At 39.7% G+C, this 27,934-nt stretch overlaps 2 protein-coding genes across 3 annotated transcripts in view; one reads left to right on the plus strand and one right to left on the minus strand.

Annotated features, from left to right (window-relative positions):
* Positions 1-278: 278 nt before the first annotated feature.
* On the minus strand, positions 279-27,822 carry LOC133382890 (carnitine O-palmitoyltransferase 2, mitochondrial-like). The gene is made up of 5 exons (XM_061622509.1): positions 27,404-27,822; positions 12,834-12,914; positions 10,546-10,652; positions 2,616-3,914; positions 279-1,824 (listed from the first exon to the last, which is right to left on the minus strand). The coding sequence occupies exons 1-5, from the start codon at positions 27,577-27,579 to the stop codon at positions 1,496-1,498; spliced, it is 1,992 nt and encodes a 663-aa protein (XP_061478493.1). The 5' UTR covers positions 27,580-27,822; the 3' UTR covers positions 279-1,495.
* RHOBTB3 (Rho related BTB domain containing 3) overlaps positions 27,259-27,934 on the plus strand; it is a 57,641-nt gene continuing 56,965 nt past the window's right edge. Inside the window, exon 1 of one of the 2 annotated variants that reach the window (XM_061622529.1) lies at positions 27,259-27,626. The gene's annotated coding sequence lies outside the window, so the exon portion shown is untranslated. The remainder of the gene's footprint in view (positions 27,627-27,934) is intronic. The other variant, XM_061622523.1, reaches the window with a different exon arrangement.

The raw sequence follows: 27,934 nt of genomic DNA on the forward strand, positions 1-27,934 counted from the left end.
ATAGGAATGGTGTTGGGTTTTTTTAGAGTTTGTAGAAATGCTCATTTTTAGAATTGTATTTTCTTATATTTGTAAAATTAGTAAATTTAATACATTTTATAAATTAATTTGAAAAATTAAGCAAGCAACCAAGCACTGGTGGGTCCTGCTAGGGTTCTGGAACCCTCACAGATCTATGAGGATACCAAGGGTGGACACCAGTATGGTGAATGCTCTTTATTGAAAAAAGTTACTTGATGTACACAAACTGCTAATGAAGACCACAGGTTTGTTCAGTTTTTACATACACATTTTATATTAATAGAGAAGACTGGTGCAAAATAGCAGTTCTTAGAGTGTGTGTGTGCTAAAATAAATATGTTCTGTTGATTTTTTTTTAATGATACACTGACTCTCACATCTTGAACTTAATAGTATTTGAGGAGATTCCCCTTTTATCACTTAAGACAGCACTTAAGACAGTTTTTTTAGGGTTGTCAGGTTGCAATCCAAAAACACCCCATTCCTGTGCCCACTCTCTTCTTCCCACCTCAAATTAACAGCTGCAAGAGACAGGAAACAATTCAACAGATTTTCTCATTACTGCACCTCTTTGCTGGGAAAAGTTAAATCTGCTTGTCATATTAACAGGAAAAAGTGTGCTCACTGATTTCTAAAGCCCTTTATAGTGCTGTTGAACTTCTCACCCTAAGGATCTTGTGGTACCTGTTTATGTACTTAATGAGGTTTAGGAAGAATCAAGCTAAGATTTCATTTGGCTTCCATCCCATTTAAAGACATCCTGTTTCATGAACAAAACAATCTGGGATCCTCTTTTGTAATTAATTCCTTCTTCTAATCAATCTTGTCTTTTCTAATATATACTATCTCTAAAATGTGATTACAGATTTCCACACACAGCATAGCAAATTAGACACCATTGATCCGATGACTGTAATGCATACATATTAAATGCTTCAATGTGCACATAAAGGAAAAGTGCTTTGAAACAATATGTTCCAGTGCATATTCTGCATGCTAAAATGTATGTTCACAGCTCCCCACATGTGGAAATGGGAGGGAAGTACTTTGAGAGACAGTTCACGGGTTAACATAGATTATCCCCAGCATATATAGTGCTTTGTATTGCAGTGTTTGGGATTTATCTCAGAGTTTATATAATTTTCATGTATATCAGCACAAGATGATTTCCCTAGGAATAAAGAGTCCCAGATATTAAGTAAAATCAATGCAAAAATTGGATTTTTAAAAATCTTCAATATAAAATCAATAATAGCAATTATATACAGTAATAACAAGAGATTACAGAATTAGTATCTTCACACTGACACAGAACTACTTTAACTTTTTGTATGAAAAAATTATTTTCTACAGAGCTCTAATGCTCATTCATTTTCTACCCCTGTTGCATTTCACGGTAGTCTGCACATTATTTAAATACTTTTGAGTATGTATCATTATTATTTGCTAGTTCAAAATAATGGCAATTTTGATACTACATAAGACTTCTTCCTTCTAAGATGTCAAATATATCATTCAAGGTATACTCAAGATATTTTATAAGTTCTTCTGAGTCTTTGTCTAAATAGCTAGTTATAATACATCCTATCCAATTATCAAACACATTATATCCAACTCCAAATCCATCTGGCACCACTGGTCCAAACCCACCATGATTAACTGCTTGACTGCCTAATGTACTACTTGAAATTATAATATGGTTTATGTTTTTGTAGGCTGGGTCATTATAAATATCAGGAATACGTCCACCTCTGCGCTGGACAAGGTGCTTCAAGGCAAATAAGTGGCGATCAAATCCTTGGCCTGGAAAAAAACAGAGGACAAATGTATTGAATATAGGAGAGTTAAGTATGGTATTTATGAAAATGAATTCATGATAGGATTTTTATAGAATAGTAAGAAAACATCAGGCACAAGCCAGCCAAGGTTAAGCACTGTGACAGTGATTTCAGTATGACATCCAGAGAGGTTATCATCATAAACAGTTAGGAGAAATGGCATTTTTCTCATTAAGAGCCAATATGATGTAGTGATCATGTTAGGGTTAAAGAGACTGGGGTTCAAATCCCCATTCAGTCATGGCTAGTCACAAAGGCTCCTGTAATCCTATGCACAATTACCTGGTAGTAAGTAAGCTCCACTGAACTGAATGGGACTTACTCTTGAGTAGACATGGATAGAATTCTGCTGTGAATCTCTCAGCCTCATCTATCCATACGATTGTCATGAGGATAAAATGGGGATGAGAGAATTATGTATGCTGTCTTGAACTCCTTAGAGGGTGATATATAAATGAAATGAAATAATAAATAAATAATTTAAAAGAATTCTTCACTAAGATCTTTAGTTAAACGAGGAAAAGCCAGAAGGAGTATACTGTTATGTGAAAACTCCTAGGAAACTTACGGTAACCGTTTTGTAAGGCAAGTCAGACAAAAGAAACCCAATCCTTCTAGCAGCTTTTACAAATTAAAATATCTCATCATGGTTCCTGGTACAGCCTGTATAAGGATGTCCTAGAAAGACTTTTATAATGTGATTTAAACAGAACATAGGTTTTATATATATATTAGAAAATATTGAAAAGATCTAACCTAATGTAGCTTCCAACTGCAAACGTCGATGATACTTTGAACATTCATCAATCATGTTTCTCATATCTTCAATGCTGTGCATTCCTCGTTGATCAATAAATGCAACTGTACACTTTTTGGTATACACAGATGTTGGCCGAATTGTTTCAGTGCGACCATGCTTAAAAGCTGCAGTACTACATGCTTCATAAGAAGGTCGTAATTTTCCATATAGGTGGTAGACAGCCATCTGACATGCAAGCTGAAACACAGCATCAGGGCTCAATTTTTGATTAATTATAAATTGTTTTCCAAACCTTTCATGCCTAAACGTTCTAACACAAAACTTTTTCCTTTTTTCATCAAATTTCTTACGTGCAGCACTTATAGCAGATGTTATTGTGCGACCCATATGAAATTCAAGTTTGTCACATGATGTAACAAAAAAGGCTGGACTGGATTGTGGTACAAGAGCTGGATGCTCTGTACTGTCTCTATAGACTTCGTTAATAAAACGTAGAACTGCAATTCCATCTCCCCAAGAATGTTCAAAATTTATTCCTGCAGTGCCATCACTAGTGATAATCAGACTAAAAGATTTGTCAAACCAGCGATTGAAACCATATCCATGTAGAAAACAATGAGTGAGCTCAATTTCATTTTTGGGAGAAGCTTTATCTAAACAAAGACAAAAGACTGCACTGTCAATTTTCTTGAGGTTTTCTTCATTACCTTTTTGGACAAGTTGTTGTCTTATTGTTGCCCAAGTATTTCTATCTTCAGTTGTCAGGTAGGAAAGTTCAAACCCAGGCAACCGATCAGCATCATGTATTATTTGTGTTAAATGAGCCTGGATTTCAGACGGGTGTAGAATGTTACCAAAAGGATCCAGTACTTCAAAAACATAAAAATGACCATTTCTCATCACCAACAAATGCCTTGCAAATTCACTTGTGAACAAAGTATCTTTGCTTAAATTAGGAATTCTGGTACTGTTGAAGAGTGACTTATATTGTGACATATCTAAAGGATATGCGTTCACCAAATAGGCTCCATACCAGGATAAAGTAGGTGGAAGAATGCGGATAAAATGTTTGAAAAGTTTACTTTGACCCCATTTGCGGTTTACATAATATATATCTGGCCGCAAATAGTCATTCTTCAGGCTGTTAAGAAATTTTAATGATGATACAACCAGATTTGTTGCTCTCACTATTTGACTGTTGTATCCTGGTTTTGGATCAGGATTTAAAGTAATAAAAGGGTTGTAGTTGAAAACAATTGGATCTCTCGCAGAAAGATACATATCAAACCAGGGCCCTACAAAAGCAAAAACAATCCAGTTAATAAAATACACATATAGCTGTTTGATATATCAAACATATTTGCATAACTGCACATTATATGGATTCAGCAGGGCTCAACTTCTGTCTCAAATCACAAAGAACATGTTATAAAAGTTAAATAATAAAAAAGAGTAGTGATAATATTTTACAAGACTACAGTTGTACTGATGGTTGAGGAAAATCCAAGAGGTCATCAAACAGCAGGGACAGACTATGAAATTATTTATTTGCTTGTTTTATTATTATTACATTTCTATCCCATGTTTCCTCCAAGGAGGTCAAGGTGGAGTACAAACATAGTCCTCCACCCTCTCTATTTTATCCTCACAACAAGCGGTGAGGTAGATCAATCTGAGAAACTAATTGGTCCAAGGTCACCCAGTGAGCTTCATGGCTGAGTGTGGATTTGAACCCTTGTCTTCCAGGTCCCAGTCCCAGTCCCCTCTAACCACTGCACCACACTATTATGTCAGAAAATCAACACATTTTTCAAGTGATTCTGAATGAGAACAGTCTGTCACATTACAGTTGACTGCTGCAAGTCCAGCAAGCAAGGATGATTATTTGTACATGGTCATCTACTTTTGAGGTTGCCCATGAGTCAAATACAGCTCCCTGAAAGCCATCAATTGGCAGGAAGAAGGGTGGGTGACTATTCAGGTTACTAGAAAGCAATAGGAAAGTAAGTAGATTTAAACTGGCAATAATCGTTCTGGCAACAATTCCCCATCTTCAGAAGAGGTAACAGAAAGGTGTATTGAGCAGGTGACTAATTACTGTGGAATGAGATCCTTTAGTCCCTTTTAAAATAAGAAATAAATAGGCGATTTCCTATTCTTATACTATGTATTGGTACAAACTCTTGCTACAGAACAAAGCAACTTCAGCTTTCTAAAGCCCAAAAGGAAAGACAAAATTAAACTAGTTTGGGCACAGGATAATAAAGGAATAATTAAAAATGATAAAACTTACAATGAATGCATATAATAAAGGCAATGTGAAAGGATGACACAAGGGAGACTGAAGAGAAGTAATTCAACTGTGCAAGATAATGGGTTGAATCTGGACACGTAGAACAATCCAACCTACCCCCCCCCGCAAGCAAGCTAGTTAATCCAACCTTCTTCTTCTTTGGTCTTCACCACTGCCATCAAGAAGATATTGTAATTCCCTGGACGTCTCCACTAAAGAGTCCTTTATCCTCTGGAACTTATTTATTGGCCCAGCCAACTTCCTGTGCTGGGCAGTGTAGTAAGGCAATTAGGCATGGGATGAATAACAAGGCCTCAGGCAATTTTTTCCCAAAATAAAAGCAGCAATTTAAGCAGTGATTGAGAAAATATATTTTTAAAAATAATTTAAAAACAGTTTGAACAGTTAATCATAAGAGCAAATATCAAAATAACATGAGAAAACACATCCAGCTAAACCTAATCTAGATTGTTTCCCTATCCAAGCCATTTCATAGAAATAAAGTAGTTTCCAGCTCTCTCAGTGTTCAGCTTTGTCTGTTTTGGGCAGGGCTGTGGAGTCGGAGTCGGAAAAAATTTTGGGTGGAGTCGGAGTCGGTAGAAATGTACCGACTCCGACTTCAAAATAAATTTTGATTGACAAATTTTTTAAAATATAAATTCAAAATGTCAAAGAAGCTTCCCATGAAGTCAGCTGTAGTTGAGCATTTCACCATAACTCAAGATGGAAAACATTTTGTGTGTCAGTGTATGACCCAGGACCCAGATGAAGACAAATGCTGTGATGCCAAGATCAGGGCATATTCAGGCAGCGATAAAAATGCTCCTATGAGAGCTTCCAATTTAAAAAGACATTTACAGCCCTTTCCAGGGCTGTGGAGTTGGAAGCAATTTTGGGTGGAGTCGGAGTCAGAGTCGGGCAGTAGAAAAATAGAGGAGTCGGAGTCGAAGGTTTGGCGTTACCGACTCCACAGCCCTGGTTTTGGGGAGTGTACTACTGCAGCATTCTAAATTCTGTCAACTCTTTCTTCAACAGCGCTCCTAACTCTCTCTACGAAAAAACAGTAGCTGCCAACTTTACTTATACACATTATTTCTACTTCTACTTCTCCCAATCTTTTGGCCAATCAGAAGGGGAGTAAAGTCCTGATTCAGTTTATGTTCTTTTTCTCCCACCCCCTGATAAACATCTGCTTCTTGAGCTGAACTTTTGATAGCCTCTAAAAATAAAGGAACTGTTTGCAGTCCTTCACATTTAGTCTGGATTGAACCCAGTATAATTGGCCTAGTAAGAGTTAAAAGAATTCTGTCTCTAACACTGTCAGTGGATAAAGAGTACTACTACAACTAATTATCTAACAATAGGTAGCTATTTGTAGTAGTATTCTTTCTTCCACTGAAATAAGTGTGTATAGGATTGCAAACAGTTGTCTATTATTAGGTTGCGATCCTATACATGCTTACTTGGAAGTAAGTCCCACTTATTTACTTCTGAATAGACATGCCTATAATTGCATTGTTATGGTACCATATAAAGTCAAGAGGGTCAAAACTCTGCAAAATGCTTGGGAGTAATCAAATAATAATAATAGCTCAGCTATAACATATATTGCATGTCAGGAAAGGTACCATGTGAACACTTAACTCACCATAGCCATTTGGTTAGAGGTCTAATAGTGAAAGATATAGCTATCTGGCTTCTCTTTTTAACACATATGAATGAGTGAGTACATGGAAATAGGTCTCCAGATGATAAAATATCCTTCTGGAGAGTTTTGTTATCTTGAATTACATATATTAGTGATTTTGATTTCTACAAGGTGCAGCTTTTCTGTAAATAATGAAGATCCAATGTACTGTATTGTATGTTTATTGTTACAATGAAAAACTTGCATCATTTTTTAAAGGACACGTACCCCCAAGTCCAACAGGTTACCAATGTGGGTAATTACCAGTGTCAAGAACATTCTTAGGGAGAAAAGGGTTCCTTCTGAACACTGAACCCAAATGATAACAAAAAAGAATACAAATTTGTACAAACGAAATGCAAGCAAATAAAAACGGATGAAAACAAGATTTTTTGGACAGCATATGGCTAAAAACATTAATGCCAACCATAACGTATTTTTAAATACATCTGAAGCAGAAAACCAGCTAGGAAAAGTGGTAAGGTGTTTGATGACAAGGGAATTAAAGAACTGCTAAGGGAGGATAAAGAGGATAAAGATGACAGAAAAACTGAATGAATGCTTTGCGTTTTTTTTCACTGTAGAAGATGTAGGGCACGTACGCATGACTGAACAGACATTTTTAAAGAAAAAAGTCCAAGGCATGGGGGGAAAGAGTGGTGATAAGAGATGAAGTTCTAGAACTTATTAACAAACTGAAAACAAACTAACCACTAGCTCCAATTAGTATCCCATCTGAGAGTTTTTAAAGAACTCAAATGTGAAATTGTTAATCTTCTAAAAACAATAGGGAGAAGTTCATTTTTAAAAAAAGATCAGCAATTTTACATTTGAGAACTGGCCGCTGTACCAGAAGGCTAAAAAGTGGCCAAGGAAATTAAAAAAAACAAAAAACATATCCAGGTAATTACAGGCCAGTAAGCTCAGCATTCTAGGTAAATTGGTGTAAAATTATCAAGCATATAGAAAAGAATCAATATGGTTTCTGCAAAAGCAAGTCCTGTCTCACTAACTGTTATTATTAGTAGTTATTTAAGAATGCCAGCAGGCATGTGAATAGGGGTGATCCAGTAGACACTGTTTATCTGAACTTTCACAACGTTTTTGACAAAGTCCCTTACCAAAGACTCCTGAGCAAACTTATTAATCATGGGATACAGGTGGAGGTCCTCTTACAGATTGGTAACTGGTAGGGATGAAAGGAGGCAGCAATTTTCATCCCATCTTATGTTTGTTGCAGTCAAACGCTATTTCCGTTCCACTACAGTTTGGCTTCCACTAAAACCTATGTTATTCATCATGCTATCTAGGATGGCTGAAACAAACATAATTAATTTCATAATTAATTATGTAATTAACCTCAATGCATATCTGTGGAAAGTTCAATGGAATACTGCTTGTGTTCACTAGCATGATTGCTGTTCCTGACCTCGGACAAACAGTGGAATTGTGACAATTTCTGCTCCTATTTCTGTTCCCAGAATACTCTGATGTTCCTAGTAACTGGTTAAAGAACAGGAAGTAGAAAGTAGCAATAAATGGACAGTTCTCACAATGAAGCAATGTAAACAATAAGGTCCCCCAAGGATCTGTATTGAGACCAGTGCTTTTAAACTTGTTCATAAATGATCTGGAGTTATGGATGAGCAGTGAGGTGGCCACTTTTGCTGATGGCACCAAATTATTTAGGGTGGTTAAAAAGAAGATAGTGAAGAACTCTAAATTAAGTGAATGGGCTTTATAATACCAAACATGGTCAGTGTGAGGAAGTGTAAAGTGATGTACATCAGGACAAAAAATCCTAACTTATATATGCTGATGGGGTCTGAGCTGGTTATGGCTGATCTTGAGGCTGTGGTGGGTAGCTTAATGAAACTGTCAACACAGTGTGTGAAAATATGAAACTGTCAACCCAGTGTGTAGGTCCTGGAAAAAAAGGCACAATCCATGTTGGGAATCATTAGGAAAGGAATCGAGCACAAAACTGCCAATATCGTAATGTCTTTAAACAAATGTATTGTTGTGAGTTTGGGGGTTGGAATGGATGATCCCTGTGAGTCCCCTTTCAGCCTCTGATTTGGAATCCTGTGTCTTGGGGTGAGGGGCTGGCTCTGCTGGCCAGATGAGCTTCTTTTGTTAAGCTAATAGAGTGGCCTGTTTGCTAATGGGTCTTTTGGGTGCCCAGCAACTGGTGAATGGGCCAGGAAGACCCTTTTGTCATTGAAACGCTTCGGGAGAGCCTTCCCCCCCCCCGGGCCCAGGAGAGGCTTGTGTTTTTAGTTGTGTCTGGGAGAAAGGCTGGGAACAGAGGCAGGCAGAGAGACTGCCTCTCTGCTCCATGGCTTTTAGGATGCCTCCTGTAACCCTGATGGAAAAGCTGGATATTAGACTGCTGATGCCTTGAACCCCTCCATCCTAAGCTCAGGTTGGAATGTGTGTAAATAAATAAACCATATTTCATAAAGACACCACAGTCTCCACTGACCTTCTTCCCAAGGAAACCAAGCCTCGGGCGAGCACATGGACCCCATAAATCTCACTGCTTGGTGACTGGGAAAGCGCGCAACAGTATAGTGTGACCACAGCTGGACTACTGTGTACAGTTCCAGTCACCTCCACCTAGAAAAAGGATATTGTAGAGCTAGAAAAAGTCCCCCCCCAAAAAAACAAGCCTCAACCAAAATGATCAATGGGCTGGAGCAATTCCCCTATAAGGAAGGTTATGGCATTTGTGGCTTTTTAGCTTAGAAAAAAGGTAAGGAAGGGGGGGACATGAGAGACATGTATAAAAGTATACATGGTGTTGAGAAAGTGGATAGGCCTCTCATAATACAAAATACAAAATTCATTTGAAGCTGAATTTTGGAAGATTCAGGACAGACAAAAAGACGTACTTTTTCACACAGTGGGCAGGTAAACTGGATTTTTGTTACCATGAGATGCAATGATGGCTGTCAACTTGGATGCCTTTAAAAGAGGATTAGAAAAATTAATGGAAGATAAAATTATCCATGATGGCTATACATTACCTCCAATATCAGAGGCAGCATTCATCTAAATACTAGTTGCTTGGAATCATGAGTGGGAAAGTGTTATTGTGCTTATGTACTGCTTATGGGATTCCCATAGACATTTGATTAGCCACTGAGAACTGAATGCTGAACTAGATAGGTCTTTGGTCTGATCCAGCAGTGCTCTTATACTGGTCAATGTTTATGCACTTAACAGTAACAGAAAATGTGTATTCATTAAGCTAAAGAATATTAACATTTTGCAGAAAGGGATATTATCTGGGAAATATGGAACATACAGATGTGACTGTTAAAGATCTTGAAACAAAACTACCGATTTATTAAGTATGAACTTTAAAACTGGCTCTGGATAAATGCATTAGTTGATGTCTGCAGATTGCAAAAACAGCAAAGATAATACTTGTTTTTTCAAGAAAACATCCATCAACATTAGATTGACTGTTTTGTACTCTGGAAAGTAATAGAAGTCAATATTGGTCATACTAAGTATGCTTCTAACTGAGGACAAAGACAGGATAATATGCGAGCTGAAATACAAAGATTGTCTACCAAACAGAAAGTTTCAACAGAGGCACAGAGTTCATTCAGTTGATCATTGTGATCATGGCACATGCTTAGTTTTTCTGCTTGAATAACATTTTAGCTGCAGTGATCATGTGACAATTCAGTTATTGCCACTGTGCAACCAACTTTGTAAGGCTTGGGACAGAGCACTCAACTGCAGTCTCAGAATGAAGCAGAATTCTTACATGGCTACTTCTTCACCAACAGTATATAAACTGTTAGAAAAAACAACCAGCGAACACAGAGAACATTGTTGATGAAAAATAATATCTAAACTCTCTCTGGAATAAACATTAATAAAAGAAAATACATTGACAATTAAAAAAAATTACAAGAAAACTCAAACAAACCTGATATATAACTTGTATGCTTATTAATTCTATCATGTTCCAGAAGATCACGATGTATGATCTTCCCCTCTCCAGTTTCAAACTCTCTGGCAAGTTGTTCAGTATTTCTAGAAATTTAAAATGAGGTAATCATTTTGTCACTGGATTTTAATTGTAAGTATTAATTATAATCATTTTAATTATGGTATTTAGTTAAAATATTATTCCCTTTCTGTATATGTAATATATAATGTCATCCCTACACCCCCTCCAAATTAATGATGGTTGTGTAGCAGTACTTAAGTGAATAATAAATATCATATGAAATTAATGTCAAATAAATATGAAACTCTTTTCCTAAGTCTAGGTCAAGATAGGAGTGCTTTTTAAATGGTCAATGCTTCATACTTTAAACAGAAATTTTAATAATTCCAGAGTTGAATTTTTATGAGATTAAATGTTTATGTGAACTATATTCAGGAGTCCATAAAGACAGATTGCTGTGATAGATGCTTCTGGCCCTGTGGCATCAATCCCTATCCTGAATGCCCAACACAAATTTCAGGTCCCTTGAGGTGTCCACAAGTTCAAGAGAACTCAAGAGATCAGAGGAGTCTTTCACTGTGCCAAGCACAATACATATCAAAGAACATGGGGGGGGGGAATTGGCTGCAGAAGCAGCAAGAGTGACTTGAGCTGTTTCTGCCACCTTGCAAACCCAGCAACAGCTTATGTTGCTTCTCCTGACCAAATATGAGTTTATTTGGAAATATCTGTGATCTCCCTGCTCCACATGTTTTTTTCTGATTTTCCCCAGCCTGTTTTGGTTTTTTTTTGCTTTTACATGTAATTCCTCCTTTCCTTTTCTTCTTTCTTTCCTTTTTCTACGTAATCGTACAAATGGTGTCCCTCTATTAGCTCCCTCCCCTCCTCATGTCTGGCCTAATTTTGTTATTGGTCTTGTTGAAGTTTGTATCTTGATATTCTTATTATTGTTGTATTTTGAAAAGTTTGAACAAAATTGTTTTAAAAACTCAGTGTGAAGTGAGACAAGATCTCCCTCCCCTGAGTTCTTCAGTGTGAGAAGGGAGAAGCAGCACAAATCCCTCCCTCATTGTCTTGTGTTGCTTTGGATTCTCCAAACCTGAGCGGGAAGTGAGAGATGGATCCTTTCCTTGCATAACCTGCACATGCCAAATGATATGGGAAAGACTCAGTGGCAACCAAAAATAATGGCTGGCTAGTAAGCAAAATCATTATCTGTGGACTCCTGCTTATTAATGAAACAGCACCTCCAACATACATGCCCCTTTTCCGAGTTCTCTTTTGTTCTTAATATTATCTAAAAAGACTAATGTCTTGGGGGTGGGGGTTGTTGATCCAAAGAACCTATGATATAAATTTTGACGGTGGGAGAGATTACAAATGCAGGATAGAAATTTAAATAATAAATAAAGAGTGTGGAGTGAAGAAGAGAAAAAGGATACATGGAAATGCAGTTACAGATTAATAAATAGGGCTCTGTCCCAAGTAAGAGTGCAGCTTAGACTATTTTCAGTCAAAGGTTCACAGAAAAGGAGAGTTCTGAGCAGATGGAAGTGGTCCATACAGCGGTCCTGGGAATGAGTAATTATAAGAAGCTGCCTTATTAAGTCAGAGGTTGCTGAATCTTATCTGTATATACTAACTGATGAGGGAAGAGAGACTCAGTTTGCCATCAGGGGAGGTTGTTTCTACCTGCCTTGCCCCACCCTCCAGCCTTCAAATGCAGCTTATTTCGGAGGACTTTCAGGCCTTTTGGGTTGGACTGTGGGGGATAGGGGAGATTTTTGTATCAGCTTGGGGGTTAGTTTTTAAATATTTTTGCTTTGGCGTTGTTGAGCTTTATGCTCATTATGTTTTGATGTACTGTATATAGACATATTTTCTTAATTTCGTGATTATACCCTATTATGTGTTGTGTTATTGTATTGGATTATTTGTGTGAACAGCTTTGAGCACATTATTTGTGGAAAATGCGGTATATAAATAAACTTAATAAATAATAATAATAACAATAACAACAACAACAACAACTGATAGCAGCTTTCCAGGGTTTCAGACAAGATGCTGAGGATTGAACCAAGGACCTTGTGTGTATGCAAAACATGTGCTCTGTTACTTTACTACAGCTCTTCCTCTAGGCACAGGGGAGCAAGATAAAATAGACAGAACCATATAAGAGATGGTGGTAGAGCTGGAGAAGGAAACATTAATATATGCGTTTTTATCTGACATACTGAAATCATTGGAAATGTCATTTCTTATACCTGTACTCTTCATCATTCAATAGCGGCTTCTGAGCAGCTAAATATCTAGTGATTGTATCCTCCAATTTTGGAATAGGCAATCTAAAAACAGATTTTAACAAGTTAGAAATCAGCCTTGCACACAAATCTTCAAACATTACAAACACCACCACCCCAAAATGTACTAGCCTACCTATTCAGACATATTTACATTAATAATTTATGGCACATACACCACCTGGAGTGGGGGGAGAATGAACAGAAAAATACAAAATTACAAAAAAGGAAGTAATATTTCACAAATGCATCATTGCCCTGTGGCTTCAGAGGAAATGGAAGGACATTTCCCTGTCATCAGCAAGAGGGCAAAGGGCTGATGAGGTCATTTTCTGGCAGCACCAAGGGGAAGAACCATCTGACCCCTTCCACTAGCATGAAGAGCAACAGGGAGTCACCTTTCCCCTCCCTCCCTCCGTCCCAGAAACAACTCTGCTGCTGCTTCAGTGGGCAATCATTTGCCCTATGGCTGTAGGGAAGGTCAACTTGCCACCAATTATCATCCACAGGAGGAACTACTGCTACACAAGAGCAAGAAATTCCACATCTTTGGGAATAAATTTCTTCTTTTATCTTTTTAAAAGATAAATTGAATAAATATATGAATGAATTTGCTACTGCCACATCTGGCTGCTCCCTTAGATGGCTTTTAAAAACACACTGATGGGAGATAGGCTTATTTACAAATATAAGCAATATCACTCCATCTAATAGTAAACTCAGTACTGACAAAATTGGAACCAAAAAAGGACAGTTGAGAAACAAGAGGAAGGTATCAACAGGTTCAGGGGAACTCTAAGTTTCAAAAAAACCTTTTAAAAAACTAACGAGTTCAACTCCCTCCCTTCTCCAAACAGGCTAGTGTTGAATGAGAATGTTCAGTAGTCATGGATTTTTTTGTGTTTCAGTTGTAAAATAAAACAGCACAATCGGGGCAGGGAAGTAGGATGCCCTGCTTAGAGGAAATGACTGGGTGGAACAATGAACAAGAACACTCCTGTTAGTAAATGAGGAGGTTCTACTTGGACATCTGAATACCCAAATGCTGAAACAAATAAGAGGAAACAGCCATAACATTCATGTCTTGTTCATGAGCTTCCTAGAGGTGCTGGTAGAAGTAATGAGGAACTAGATAGATCTTGGTCAGATCCAGCAACACGTTTTTATAAAAGTACATGTAGCAGAAGAGGTATGACTGTCTGAGTAATAATAATAATAATAATAATAAATTTTATTTGTTAGTCGCCCATCTGTCCGAGTTAACGGACACTCTGGGCGACGTACAACAATGTAAAATACAAGCCATAATAAAAACATATAAAATCAACAATCACAGTATTAAGATCACATTATCTAAGACCATCCCTTCAATAATACAATATAAAAACCTAACCCACCCCAGAAATCCCATAGGCCTGCCTGAATAGCCAGGTCTTTAAGGCTCGGCGAAAAACCATCAGGGAGGAGGCATGTCGGAGGTCAAATGGAAGTAAATTCCAGAGGGTGGGGGCCACGATCGAAAAAGCCCTCTCTCTGGTCCGCACCAACCTAGCTGTTTTCATCGGTGGGACCAAGAGAAGGTCTTGTGAAGCAGATCTTGTTTGGCGGCATATTTGGTGATACTGGAGGCGCTCCTTCAGATAGACTGGGCCGAGACCGTATAGGGTTTTAAAGGTAAGTACCAACACCTTGAATTGGGCCCGGTACACAACTGGCAGCCAGTGTAATTCCATCAACACTGGGGTGACATGGTCCCGGCGACGGCTCTGCTTTATCAAGCGAGCTGCCGCATTCTGTACCAGTTGCAATTTCCGGACCGTCTTCAAGGGTAACCCCACGTAGAGTGCATTACAATAGTCTAATCGAGAGGCGACCAGGGCATGTATCACTCGTGGGAGCAGATGTATAGGAAGGTAGGGTCACAGCCTCTGTACCAGATGAAGTTGGTACCAAGCTGCCCGGCTCACTGCCGAAACCTGAGCCTCCATAGACAGCTGGGAGCCCAATATGACCCCTAGGCTGCGGACTTGGTCCTTTAGGGGTAATCTCACCCCATTAAGTACCAAGTCTAAATTTCCCAACCTTCTCTTATCCCCCACTAGTAACACCTCAGTCTTGTCGGGATTCAGCTTCAGCCTGTTCTCTCCCATCCATCCACTTACGGACTCCAGGCAATTGGACAAGGTATCCACAGCCAACTCTGGTGAATATTTAAATGAGAGGTAGAGCTGCGTGTCATCCGCATATTGGTGACACTGCAGCCCAAAACTCCTGATGATGGCTCCCAGCGGTTTCATATAAATATTGAATAGCATGGGGGAGAGGACAGAACCCTGTGGCACACCACAGTTGAGTGGCCAAGGGTCTGAAACCTCATCCCCCAACGCTACCCGTTGGTATCTGCCGGAGAGATAGGAGCGGAACCACTGTAAAACAGTGCCTCCTATTCCCAATCCCTCCGGGCGATGTAAAAGGATACCGTGATCAATGGTATCAAAAGCCGCTGAGAGATCCAGGAGGACGAGGAAAGTGTGTTCTCCTCTATCCAACGCCCTCCTCATATCATCTACCAGAGCGACCAAAGCTGTTTCAGTTCCATGTCCAGTCCTGAAGCCCGATTGGTAAGGATCTAAATAATCTGCTTCCTCCAAGTGTGTCTGTAACTGTTTAGCCACCACTCGCTCAATCACCTTGCCCAAGAATGGTAGATTAGAGACTGGGCGAAAGTTGTTCAATTCTTGGGGATCTAAGGAGGGCTTTTTCAAAATAGGTCTTATCACTGCCTCCTTGAGGGCTGATGGCATTGCACCCTCCTCCAAGGACGCATTTACCACTACCTTGATCCCATTGCCCAGTCTCTCTTTACAGCTCATGATGAGCCAAGAAGGGCAAGGATCAAGTAAGCAAGTGGTTGGCTTCACAGTTGAGAACACCTTGTCCACTTCATCAGAGAGTACAGGAGGTAATGTATCCTTGAAAGTGGGAAGAGTCATAAACATCTTGAAGGAGGCAATTGTGTGATCACTCCTAAAGAAGCCCTCCTTGGACTATGCCAAGAACCACTAGGGCTGGAACTAGGAACCCTTGGCACTGTGTATAGTTGCCTAACGTGGTGAGCCACCAGAACTACAGCATAAAGCATCTTCCTGGGCAACAAACTGATCTATGATGAACACAGCATCAACTTCTGCTCTCATAGAAACAGCAGAGGTTCCTCCTAAAGGTACATATAACAAAGACTTTTTCAGAGGAATTTTAATTTAGTCTGTTTCAGATAGCTTCTAGCACTCTGCCACTTAAGAGAACCCTGTGAGGATATTTATTTATTTATAGGTTTTTTTACCCCATTCTTAAGCTGGAAAGATTCCCAAAGCAGTTTATCTTTCCTGCAGATGTTGCCAAACTTTGTAATTTATAGTTTTGGAATACAAACCTCAATCTTGTAATGCTCAAGTTACTTCTCTTTCTGTTTACCTGGCCTAATGGCGGTCGTGGTTGCAGCAGCATGAGGAAAATCTTGCTCAGGTCTGTGTCCCTCCTGGAGCCTAAAATTCTGCTAAGTTAGCATCTCAGGGACCAAAGGAAATGTATTTTTACCAGTGTGCCTGAGCCTTTTGCGCAGATATCAGGTCTCAAGAGTTTCTGGTGCCTGGAATTCTGCAGTAACAGCATTTCAGCAATGCCAGGAAGAGAGAGGCTGGAAGTAAAATCTCTTTGCTGCCATTGCTACTGCCACCACTGCCAAACGAAAGGAGGCCAGGAGTCTTCCAGTGAGATTTCTCCACTTTTACTGCCAATAGCTGAATTCACTGAGACCAATTCCAAATAAAGTGCAGGGGAGGGGAGGATCACTACTTTCCTGTAAATACCCTAAGGGCTATGGAGATCAGGTTTCTCTCTCTAAATCTAACAAAGTCCATCGTATTTGTGAAGATCTTGAGTCTTTAATGTTAACAGCAGACAGGCTGGGGTTCAAAGAACAATTTTAAAAAATTAAATACAAAATAAATTCGTAAGTAATTACAAAAGAAAAGCAAGAATGTAGTTGTTTTAATAGTGCTTTCTTTGATGAGAGAAGACAGAAACCTGCTTGCTATAACTAAAGCTTTATTATGAAAATGCTTACAAGATCAACCGTGCTTGCTCAGGCTCCTCCCACCTGACCTTTACTCTAGAGCTCAGCCTCCAGATCTCCATGGCAGTCTCCCTACAGTTCCCTCTGCTGGATGGAACTGCTACCTATTATAACATCCCCAATGTCATATTTGTTATAAGAACATACAAACAACATAATTATAACTTTTCGAACTAAACAATTAACTTGAAAGTAGCACTGGTTCTGAATGACTGATAATTAAACTGCCTATCAGTCATCTAATACAAAATCTGTGTATCGTTTAGGTGGTTTGATATGATTGCGGGTACTTGTGCTCTTGACACGGTCACTGTTCGGTGTTGGTGATACAGTTACATGTCTCTTTATTTTGTGGTTCAGGACCTGGAGTATGGTGTGCATCTTCATGAGCGCATGGAATGATGGAATTATCCTGTATATCATCATCCACCATATCTGAGGTGTCTTTAAGTCCCGGAGGACTCATTAGGTGAATGAACTTACGATTCCGTCAATATGAGTGCCCATTGACTTCAACAATATAAGTCCAGGGATTTATTTGTCCCATGCATGTTCCTTTCGTTCAAGGACATGTCTTGTCTTGATGAAATAATTGGACACATACAGAATCTCCAGCGTGCAGAGGTGGTAGCTCTTTTGAATTCTTGTCATAATAGCTTTTAGTTTGATTGCATTTGTGTTGCAGCTGATCTGTGACTTTCATTGCAATTTTGGGTTTCAATAATGCAAGAGCTGTAGGTAGAAAGGATCGTGTGCGTCTGGACATAAGTCTTTGCACTGGACTGCTATTCATGCCAGCAGTTGGAGTATTTCTCCACTCCAGGATAGCTTGCCATATGTTTTCTTTATTTCTTGCTGTTTTTGCAATTTTGATGGCTGATTCAGCTTTGCCATTAGACTGACTGTTGTAGGTAGATGACGTTATGTGGTGAAATTCCCAGTCTTTTGAAAATGTGGCAAATTCTTTGGACGTGAGCTGTGGTCCACCATCTGAAATCACAGAGTCAGGTATGCCAAGTCTGCTGAAGTGCTTCACTATTCTTTCTATTGCAGTTGCTGATGTTGTATCTGGCAGTTTATCCATTTCCCAGAAGTCTGAATAGTAGTCTACCAGAATGAGATAATTGCTGCCATTTTCTGTGAAAAGGTCCATCCCTACCTTACTCCATGGTCTATTAGAAATGCCATGTATCACCAATGGTTCTTTTGGCTGACTGGCTTGGAACTCAGCACACACATCACAGTTGCGTACAAGGTCTCTGTTGTCATTAGTAATGTTTGGCCAGTAAACCACATCTCTAGCTTTCTGCAAATATGCTTCTATTCCAAAATGACTGTGATGTATTCTTGATAATATGTCTTTTCTCATGGCTTTTGAAATGAGTATTCGGTGTCCTTTGAATATTATTTATTTATTTATTACATTTATATACCGTTCCATAGCCGAAGCTCTCTGGATGGAATATGATGCCATCTTGGATGCTTAATTCATCACAATAGTTCCTTTTTTATCATTAATTTTTATTCAAATTTTCAAATACAAAAAACAAAACAAAACAAAGATAATTAAACAATAAAATAAAATGTGACTTCCGATTTGTCGCAGATCAGTCATAAGTCTATAACAGTCCTGTCTCTAAAATTATATTATAAAATCACTTTCCTCCAATAGTTATCTTAATTAATCATCAAATCTCATAAACATTACTTTATTCTTTCCACAAAAAGTCAAAGAGAGGTTTCAATTCCTTGAGAGAGATATCTTTCAATTTTTCTCCAAATAAACATGTCGCTTAATCCATCTCATTCAAATCTGTTAGGTCCAGTAATTTCAATAGCCATTCTTCCATTATCAGTATTAATTCCATCTTCCATCTTCAATAATCCTGTTAAGTCCAGTAATTTCAGTTGCCATTCTTCCATTATCAGTATCCCATAATAATCTTGTTGTCATAGCCATAGTCCAAATAAACATATCGATTAATCCATCTCATCAAATCTGTTAGGTCCAATAATTTCCATAACCATTCTTCCATTATCAATATTAATTCCATCTTCCATCTTCAATAGTCCTGTTAAATCCAGTAGTTTCAGTATCCATTCATCCATTATCAATATCCCATGATAATCTTGCTGTCATAGCCATAGTCATATAACAAGAGTCTGATGGGAATTTCTTTTATCACAAATATTTCCTTGCCATCAATTCTGAATATGTTGCTGAAATATTGCTGCAAAGTCATATCTCTGTTCTTCTTTTTTACAAAATGCACTGGCTCATCTCTTAAGAGTTTCTCCACTGTCACATATCTGTAGCCAACTCCATAGATTTTTTCTATGTCAAACTCCATCACATCATTCCAGTCCAGAAAATTATCCAAGACATTAATAACTTTACCACCAAAATCTTCATTAATTTCTTCAGAGACAACGTTGAGTTCCAGACAGTAAACTTTATTTCTAACATCCATAAACTCCAAATCTTTTTCCAATTTCACATTTGTTCCAATCTCCAGGGCTTGTAGCTTCCCTTTAATTTTTCTTTTCTCATCTCTAATCCCATCAAACTCCTCTGTCACAGAATCCCCTATTTCTTTAAGCTCCTGCATCATTTTATTAAATTCAATTTTCATCTCCTGTCTACCCTGTCTCAGGGTTTGTTTCGTTATCTCAATCTCACCCATTATTTTCTGAAACGTATTTTCTTCCATGGTCTCAGTCACTTTCCTGGTTGCCATTCTTAAAACCACAAAAACAAAAATTATTTCAGCCACAATTGGGTTAATATTCCAGGCTTGCTAACATCAGTGTAGACGGTACAGCCTGTCTTATCTCTTATGTGTTCAGGAATACAAAACAAACTTAGTTCCCAACATCAAAACAATTAGTGGCGTCGTGAACAAGCAGATTCGTCAAAATGAAATAGACCAAAACAACAAAAAAAATAGTCCCGGACATATAATACTCCAAAGTTCATAAATCAAATTTATTTATTTTTTTCCCCTCCTCGAAATAGAAATCCCTCTTCCGTTGGTATCTTTAGAATGCACCTCCAGGCCAGCTTTTTGCAATAAAAACAAGGATAAGCTTTTTCGATTTCTTTCCTCCTTAATTTCGTGAGTAAAAGAGAAAAGCCATAACTCACCCAGAAGTTCTTCACAGCTGATTCATTGACAAATCTCTTTTTGCTTCAACCATTTAAATCAAATGAAAAAAGAAAATAGAAAGAAGGATGCTTGCCTGTTAGAGTCCGTTTTTCTTTGAAGAAAAGATAAACGTGTCGCTGTAATCAGCTAGAGCTTGATGGAAGTCCGTCCGGCATTTCAGGTTGAACCTTCTCTCATAAATAAATGAAATCCAGTCCTCCCCACAAAAACAGGCTTTGTGGTTAATCTCTACGTTTCTCCCTGCCCGGGAGAAAATCTTTACCAGTCAAAAAGAACGTTCTGACTGATTTTAATGCTGAAAAAGCTTCTTCTGAGACGAGAGCTCGACTCAGAGGCAGCACAGGCAAAGCAACCCTTCCCGGAAGTCCTCAATTCATCACGATAGTTCCAGTATTCTTGAGTAGACACTGGAGCTTTGTCCTGGGTGTCTGGCCAACCAGCTAAGACAACAGAGATCAATACTTGCAGCTCTTTGTCCTGTATAATATGTTCCTGGACTCTTTGAAGTCTTGATGGGCATATAAGCGGCTTGATTAATGCTTTCTAGTTCCTTTTGTGTGGCGTGCACTTCCTGGGAATTGAGTATCTCATAGTCTTGCTTGTCAGTGTGCTTGTCATGTGGCAAGGGTGCTCTGGATAGAAGATCTGCTATGTACATCTCAGCTCCTTTTTTATATTGTACCTTCAAGGGATAGCATTGTAGCCTAAGAAGAATGCGTTGGAGGCGTTTTGGAGCTGATAGCAATGACTTCTTAAAAATAACTTCTAGAGGCTTATGATCGCTGTCAACCTTAATGCATTTCTGACCTCGATTATATTGGTCACATTTTTCACAAGCAAATACTATTGCTAAGCATTCTTTTTCAATTTGGGCATAATACCATTCAGTCTGTGATAAAAGACCTGGATGCAAAAACAACAGGCTGTCCTTTTTGCAAAAGGACAGCACCCAGGCCAGTTTCACTGGCGTCACATTGGAAGGTGACATCTTCGTTCATGTCATAATACTTCAACACGGGATTCTAGTAACCAAGCCTTTGATCTGTCGGAGGGCTGCATCATGTTGAGGTACCCACACCCAAGTTGCACCCGTGTCCAACAGTTTTCTGAGAGGCTCACAAACATCAGAAAGGCAAGGAAGAAATTTAGTCAGATAATTAACAAATCCCAGTAACTGCTGAAGAGATTTGGTATTGGATGGTTTAGGCATCTGCTGGATAGCTCTCAACTTTTCTGGATCTGGTTGTAAGCCTTGCAATGTCAGGAGGTGTCCCATACAGGGTGCTGCTGTCAGTCGTAGCCTCATCTTATTTTTATTGAGTTTCAGGTTGACTTTTCTCACCCTTTCCAGGAGAGAGATGAGGTTGCGATCATGGTCAGCTATGGCATTCTCCATTGAATCTCCTCAGCCATTTACCAAAATGTCATCTGCAATTACACTGATTCCTTTGAGACCCGCCAGTGCATCTTGCTGGCGGCGCTGATACTCTTCTGCTGGTGGTTTTATTCCAAAGGGCATTCTCAGCCACCTATAACGTCCTTCTGGGGTCCAAAATGTAGTAAGGTGGCTGCTTTCTTCATCTAATAAGATTTGCCAATACCCATCCTTTGCATCTAAGACACAGAATATTTTTGCCTTGGCAAGATCTGGTAAGATTTCTTCTATGGTGGGCATCTGGTAGTGAGCTCGTAATAACGCCTTGTTTAAATTACTTGGATCTATACAGATGCGAAGTTTACCAGGTTTCTCTATGGCTACCATGCTGCTTATCCACTTGGTAGGTTCTGTCACTTTGGCAATTATTCCATCTTTTTCCATGTGTCTTATTGCAGTTATGATTTTTTCTTTTAATGTGACAGAGACTCTACGTGGCATATGTTGCACTGGTTGCACAGTGTCATCCATTTTGAAATGTAAGGTGCCTGGAAGACAGCCAAGTTCCTCAAAGACATCATGGTAACTTTTAAGAATTTGTGCCTTTGCTATGCCGCCTTGTACTTGTCCCATAGCCTAGGTACTGTTGGCTTCAAGTCTGAGTGTATGGATGTCTTGTGTAGTATTTAATGTTACCAGTTTCATACGTTCACTAGTGCTTGCTGAGAGGAGGGGCTTTTGCCTAGAATTCACAATCTGGAATTCTAGCTGATATGTTTTTCCTTGATATTCTGCCTGCAGCACACATTGACCTAGTGGTGTGAGAATTGTGCCATCATATAGTCTCAGCTTAGATTTGTTTGGTGATGGCATTGCCTCTCCATCTTGCATAATATTGAGATAATCTCTGTAACCCATTACATTTATAGATACACCACTGTCTATTTGACATTCAGGGTCTTGCTTGAGCCAGGACTGCAAAGTTTCTGAGCAAGGTGGTAATACAAGTTTGACAAACCACTTTTTTGTCTTAGTATGCACTGTTTTGATGTCATGCATGTAGAAAATATCACTGTCTGACTTACTGTATAGATCATCATTGCCTATCTGTTTCACATGCTGTGCAGATTTTTTTCTGTTTAGATTGTTTGCAACCTCTTGCATAATGATTTCTTTTATCACAGCTTCTGCAAATAGTTTCAAATGGCATTTGCCAGGATCATGAATTTTGCCACAGTATCCACAACTCTCACTTTGAAATTTTCTGGGCTCAGCACTATTTTTGCATGATGGCATATGCATGTTAGAATGTTTATTTTTGCTGATGTAATGCATGCTATCAGCTTCTGAAGGGTGCATTTCTTGCATTTGCACAAGGGTTTGTTCACTAGCCTTGCATATATCTATGGCTTCCTGCAGAATCAAGGCAGGCCTTCGGAGCATTCTCATCTGTGCTCCCTTGTCCTTAATATAACCAATCTGTCTCTAATCAGTTCTTCTTTCAAAGTGCTATATGCACATCAATCTGCCTTTTTGCGTAATTTAGTAACATACTGATCTGTAGTTTCATCAGGTTCTTGGGCACATTTGTTAAAGAGATATCGTTCACATATAACATTTCTAGTAGGTTCAAAATGCCTTTGAAGCGCTTCTAGCAATTTGCAAGGATCTTGTCCGTCTGCTGCTGTAATATCAAGGTGCTGCTGGAGCATCACTGATAGCAGTGTCGCAACCCTAATCTTTTTATCTTTGCCATCCAATCCTGTTGCTATTTCATAATTCTCCCACTGCGCTTTGAAAAGCATCCAGTTATTAAAAATATCACCTGCCATGTTCGTGGGCCCTGGAACTGGAATCATGCTGGCTGCAATTGCCAAAGTATCTTCTTCTGCCACCAATGTGCTTGTTGCCTTTGCAAGCAGTGGTGCTTGAGCCCTCCTTTTCTTGAGAAAAGTAGATTCACTTCTGACACCATGTTTTAATAGTGCTTTCTTTGCTGAGAGAAGACAGAAACCTGCTTGCTATAACTAAAGCTTTATTAACAGAATCCTTAATAGATCTACCATGCTTGCTCAGGCTCCTCCCACCTGACCTTTACGCTAGAGCTCAGATTCCAGATCTCATGGCAGTCTCCCTGCAGTTCCCTCTGCTGGATGGAACTGCTACCTATTATAACAATAGTTTACAGTTTATACACAAAACATATTTACAGATAATTCTAAGGTCGAGGTTTGTTACCTTCTTTAAAATACACTAATGCTCATTTCCTATTCTCTTAGTAACTTACCAAAAGTGTTCACAGAAATTAACATCTTTGCCCAGTGCAGTCATCTCCAAAATCTCTGGTATCAACATGCCCTTCCTAGGTGCTTGCTCTCCTACTAATTAAGCCTCCAGATAGTGAACACTGCATCAATGAGTCCCTACTTGGAGTTGTTTTTGTGATATTCAACTTAGTTACCACAAAGCAAGCAGTAGAAAGATTACTAGTTTTGTTTCAAAACTGAACTAAGCACCTACTCATTACTGTTGTTTTCTGAATTTATGTATCACTGATGAAGCTTGGAAGTTTGCATTCCATTGCATAAACTAAAGTTGTTCCAGAAAAGTTATCAAATTTAAAGCTTTATGTCTTCTCAGATGTAAACGATGTAATGCACAATTAAAAACAGAGGAAGCATAAGAAATCAGACAACTTTCTCCCTGGGATTCCCAGAATACAACAAACCTACAGTGCCTACTGCATCATTAATACTACTTTGTCTGCTATGGCAGCAGGTGAAATCTGGTATGAGCTACCCATGTGTGCACACATGCACACACACAAAGGGACTTTTTGTGTGGGAATCAGAAGTGCTGAAACATTTGCCTTCTACCAAAAACCTCGTTTCAAGGCACATCCTTATTGCCTCTTAATAACCATACAATACACACTGTCAGAATGACTAAACAGTTATTAAATGCTGGAAACTTTTCCATCTGTGCACTGCATGTACAATTGTTAGTGATCATGAGCAGAGAACTTGGCAGGGTGAATTTTTTCTAGTTAAATTCAGTAGGTTACACTTAAACATGTTAGTCTTCATTAATTAAACTTTAAAATCAAGGAATAAAACATTCATTTGACTAAAACAAAAGTTCAGTGGATAGATGTATGCACAATGCCAACAAATATGATTTTAAAAAAATAATGAAGGAATCCTTCTCAAGTCATTCTCCTGCCAATGATGTGCAAGAGGGGATAGGATGGGGAGAGGGCTTCAAAGCAGCAGTCCTAATACAGGCCCATCATTCTCCACCTCGCTAATGTCACCTACCAGTTTTCATCTTTGCAAGGTGTACACACACTAGATCGTAGTAAGGTGAGTTCATATGCACAAAAAGTTTTGTGGTGCCTGAAAGACTGACAGTCCAATCCTATCCATGTTTACTGGAAAGCTGGCTATCTCAACCAAACGTACTCTAAAGTGGGCATAGGCTTGCAACCTAACTTATTTATGGGATGGTGTAAAAGCCAAAACAGAAAGGGTTGGAACAGGCCCTTTATAAAAGAAATTGACACTGGAAAACAGTGGAATGTGTTAGAGACACGTGATAATATATTTTATTAACCCTTTAACAACCGAAATATTTGGAAGAAAACAGCAACTTCTGAGCAAGCCAGGCCTACCAAACGCACGTGACTAGATGGAATTGATGCAATAAGCCACAAAACTTGCAGAGAAATCATGTTCCGATAACCATTCTGGGCAATAACACTTTTTTAAAAAAAACAGCCCAGAATGGCAACTTCCCAATGAGCCAGACCTATCAAATCCACCGGCCATACATGACTAGATGGGATTCATGCAACAAGCCACAAAACTTCTACGGAAATAACATTCTGATACTTCTACGGAAACAACATTCTGATACCCATTCTGGGCTATTATTTATTTAATTGATTTGTTAGTCGCTTCATACCCAGTGGACTCTAAGCAACTTACATTTTAAAAATATAAAACGAATTTAAAAACATACAATATACAAAATTTAAAACCCAAACAAAAAGGACTAAGACAGCACCCCAAAGGCCTGTGTGAAAAGGAAGGTCTTTGCCTGGTGCCTAAAGATGGATAGAGAAGGTGTCCCTGGGGAGAGCATTCCATAGCCAGGGTGCCACTACTAAAAAGGTTCATTTTCCTGTTGACACACTCCAAGCCTCTGATGGAGGGGGCATATGAAGAAGGGTCTAGATGATAAACACAGAGTCCAGACCAGTTCATACAGGGAGAGGCGGTCCTTGAGATATTGCGGTCCTGGGCAGCATAAGACTTTATAGATTAAAACCAGTACTTTGAATTGAACTCAGAAACTAACTGATAGCCAGTGCAGCCATGCCAGAATTGGTATTATATGTGTGGACTGACCTACCTCGGTCAGCAATCTGGCTGCCGTGTTCTGAACAAGCTGGACTTTCTGAACTGTCTTCAAAGGCAGCCCCATGCATAACACACTGCAGTAGTCTAACCTAGAGGTTACCAGTGTAGACAACAGAAGTTAGACTATTCCTGTCTAGATATGGATGCAGCTGGGCCACCAATCAAAGCTGGTGGAAGGCACTCCTCACCACTAAGGCCACTTGAGCCTCAAGCAACAGTAATGGATCCAGCAGTACTCACCGGCTACATACCTGCTCCTTTAGAGGGAGGGTAATCCCACCCAGAGCAGGCCACAACCCATTCATCTGGTCTAGAGAATCACCCACTAACAGTGCCTCAGTCTTGTCTGGACAAAGCTCCAGTGTATTCACTGTCATCCAGTCTATTACCAAGGCAAAACACAAATTTAGCACATCCACTGCCACACCTGTAGATGTTAAAGAGTAGAGCTGTATGTCATCAGCATATTGCCAACAGTGTACCCCAAAACTCTGGATGACCGCACTCAGTAGTTCATGTAGATATTAAATATCATGGGGTATAGAATCAAACTCTGCAGGATCCAATACTGAAGGTTCCACTGGGCCGAATAGCATTCTCCAAGCACCACCCTCTGAGAATGACCATCCAAGAATGGAACCACTGCAAAGAACTGCCACCCAACCCCATTTCAGAGAGCCACTCCAGAATGGCAGATGGTATCAAAACCTGCTGAGTGAGCAAGAAGAATCAACAGGGACTCATTCTCCATCTCTCCTGACATACTATATGCTTTTCCAGAAAATGGTCCTGTACAGCAACTTCCCAGGAAGCCAGACCTACCAAAATTCACTAGCCACACAAGACTACATGGGATTCATGCAATAAGCCACAAAACTTCCCCAGAAACCACATTCTGATAGCTGTTCCAGGCTGTAATACATTTTTTCCGGAAAACAGCCCAGAACAGCAACTTCTCTGTTAGCCAGACTTAACCAAATTCACCAGCCACACATGACCAGATGGGATTCATGCAATAAGCCACAAAAGTCCAGCACTATGTGTGTTTATTTTTACTGCATTCATGTTTTTTCACAGAATATAGCTAACAATGATATGTTAAAATATTTGTAGAAGAATAAAACAAAATCACTACAGTATTTCAGAAGTACTCTTTATCGTTATATTTGTTTATTTGTGTTATAGCAGTTTTGTGGGCTCCTTTTTTCTGTTTGCTGTCAACATACTATATAACCCGTGGGAATTGATTGTCAGTACTGAAACGAATGGCTTTTTTGTAGCACTACTACTAGAGAGAGCGGAGAAACCTGGCAATAGGAGGTCGCTTGGCGGGAGAGGGAGGGACCGCGCGCTCCTCGCCTTCTCGCCTCCTCTCCAGCTCTGCTTTCTTTCCCCCCCACTGCCGCCCCCGCAGGTTTAGAGGAAGGAAGAGGCACCTGGGCAAGCTAGGCTGGAAGTGGATGGTAGGGATGGTGCTCCGGTGCACGAAATGATGGTCCGTGTCCTGTTCCGATACGATACCCTCCGGCTGCCCCACGGTCCTCCAATACCGTCGGCTCCCGACTACGCTCCGCAGGGCCGCGGCGCCCCACTGGGGCCTCGCTCGGTGCATGTCACGCTGCTCGGACCGAGGGGGGGGAAGGGCCAGGCGAGGCACAAGTAGGCGCCAACAGATACTCGCCGGCACGCGCTGCTTAGAATGGCGGCAAAACGGCCGGAGGGGGTGGGGAATGGAGTCGCTCGGGCGGTAGCCGAGGCAACCAGGGGGAGCGCGAGAGGCCGCGGCTGAGGGGCCGTTGCGGTTTTACCGAGCTCGCGCGAGCGAGCTCCATCCTTGCCTTGCTCGCCGACCCCACCACTTGACCTCTGCTGTCGTGGTTTTTTTTTAAAAAAGGGAAGGGCGTGGGGAAGCGCCCACATAATTCCATCTTGGTCGGTGGGCGTTTTTGGGACACCCTTGCCCCCCC

The sequence above is a fragment of the Rhineura floridana genome, chromosome 1, assembly GCF_030035675.1.
Source record: "Rhineura floridana isolate rRhiFlo1 chromosome 1, rRhiFlo1.hap2, whole genome shotgun sequence".
NCBI lineage: Eukaryota > Metazoa > Chordata > Lepidosauria > Squamata > Rhineuridae > Rhineura > Rhineura floridana.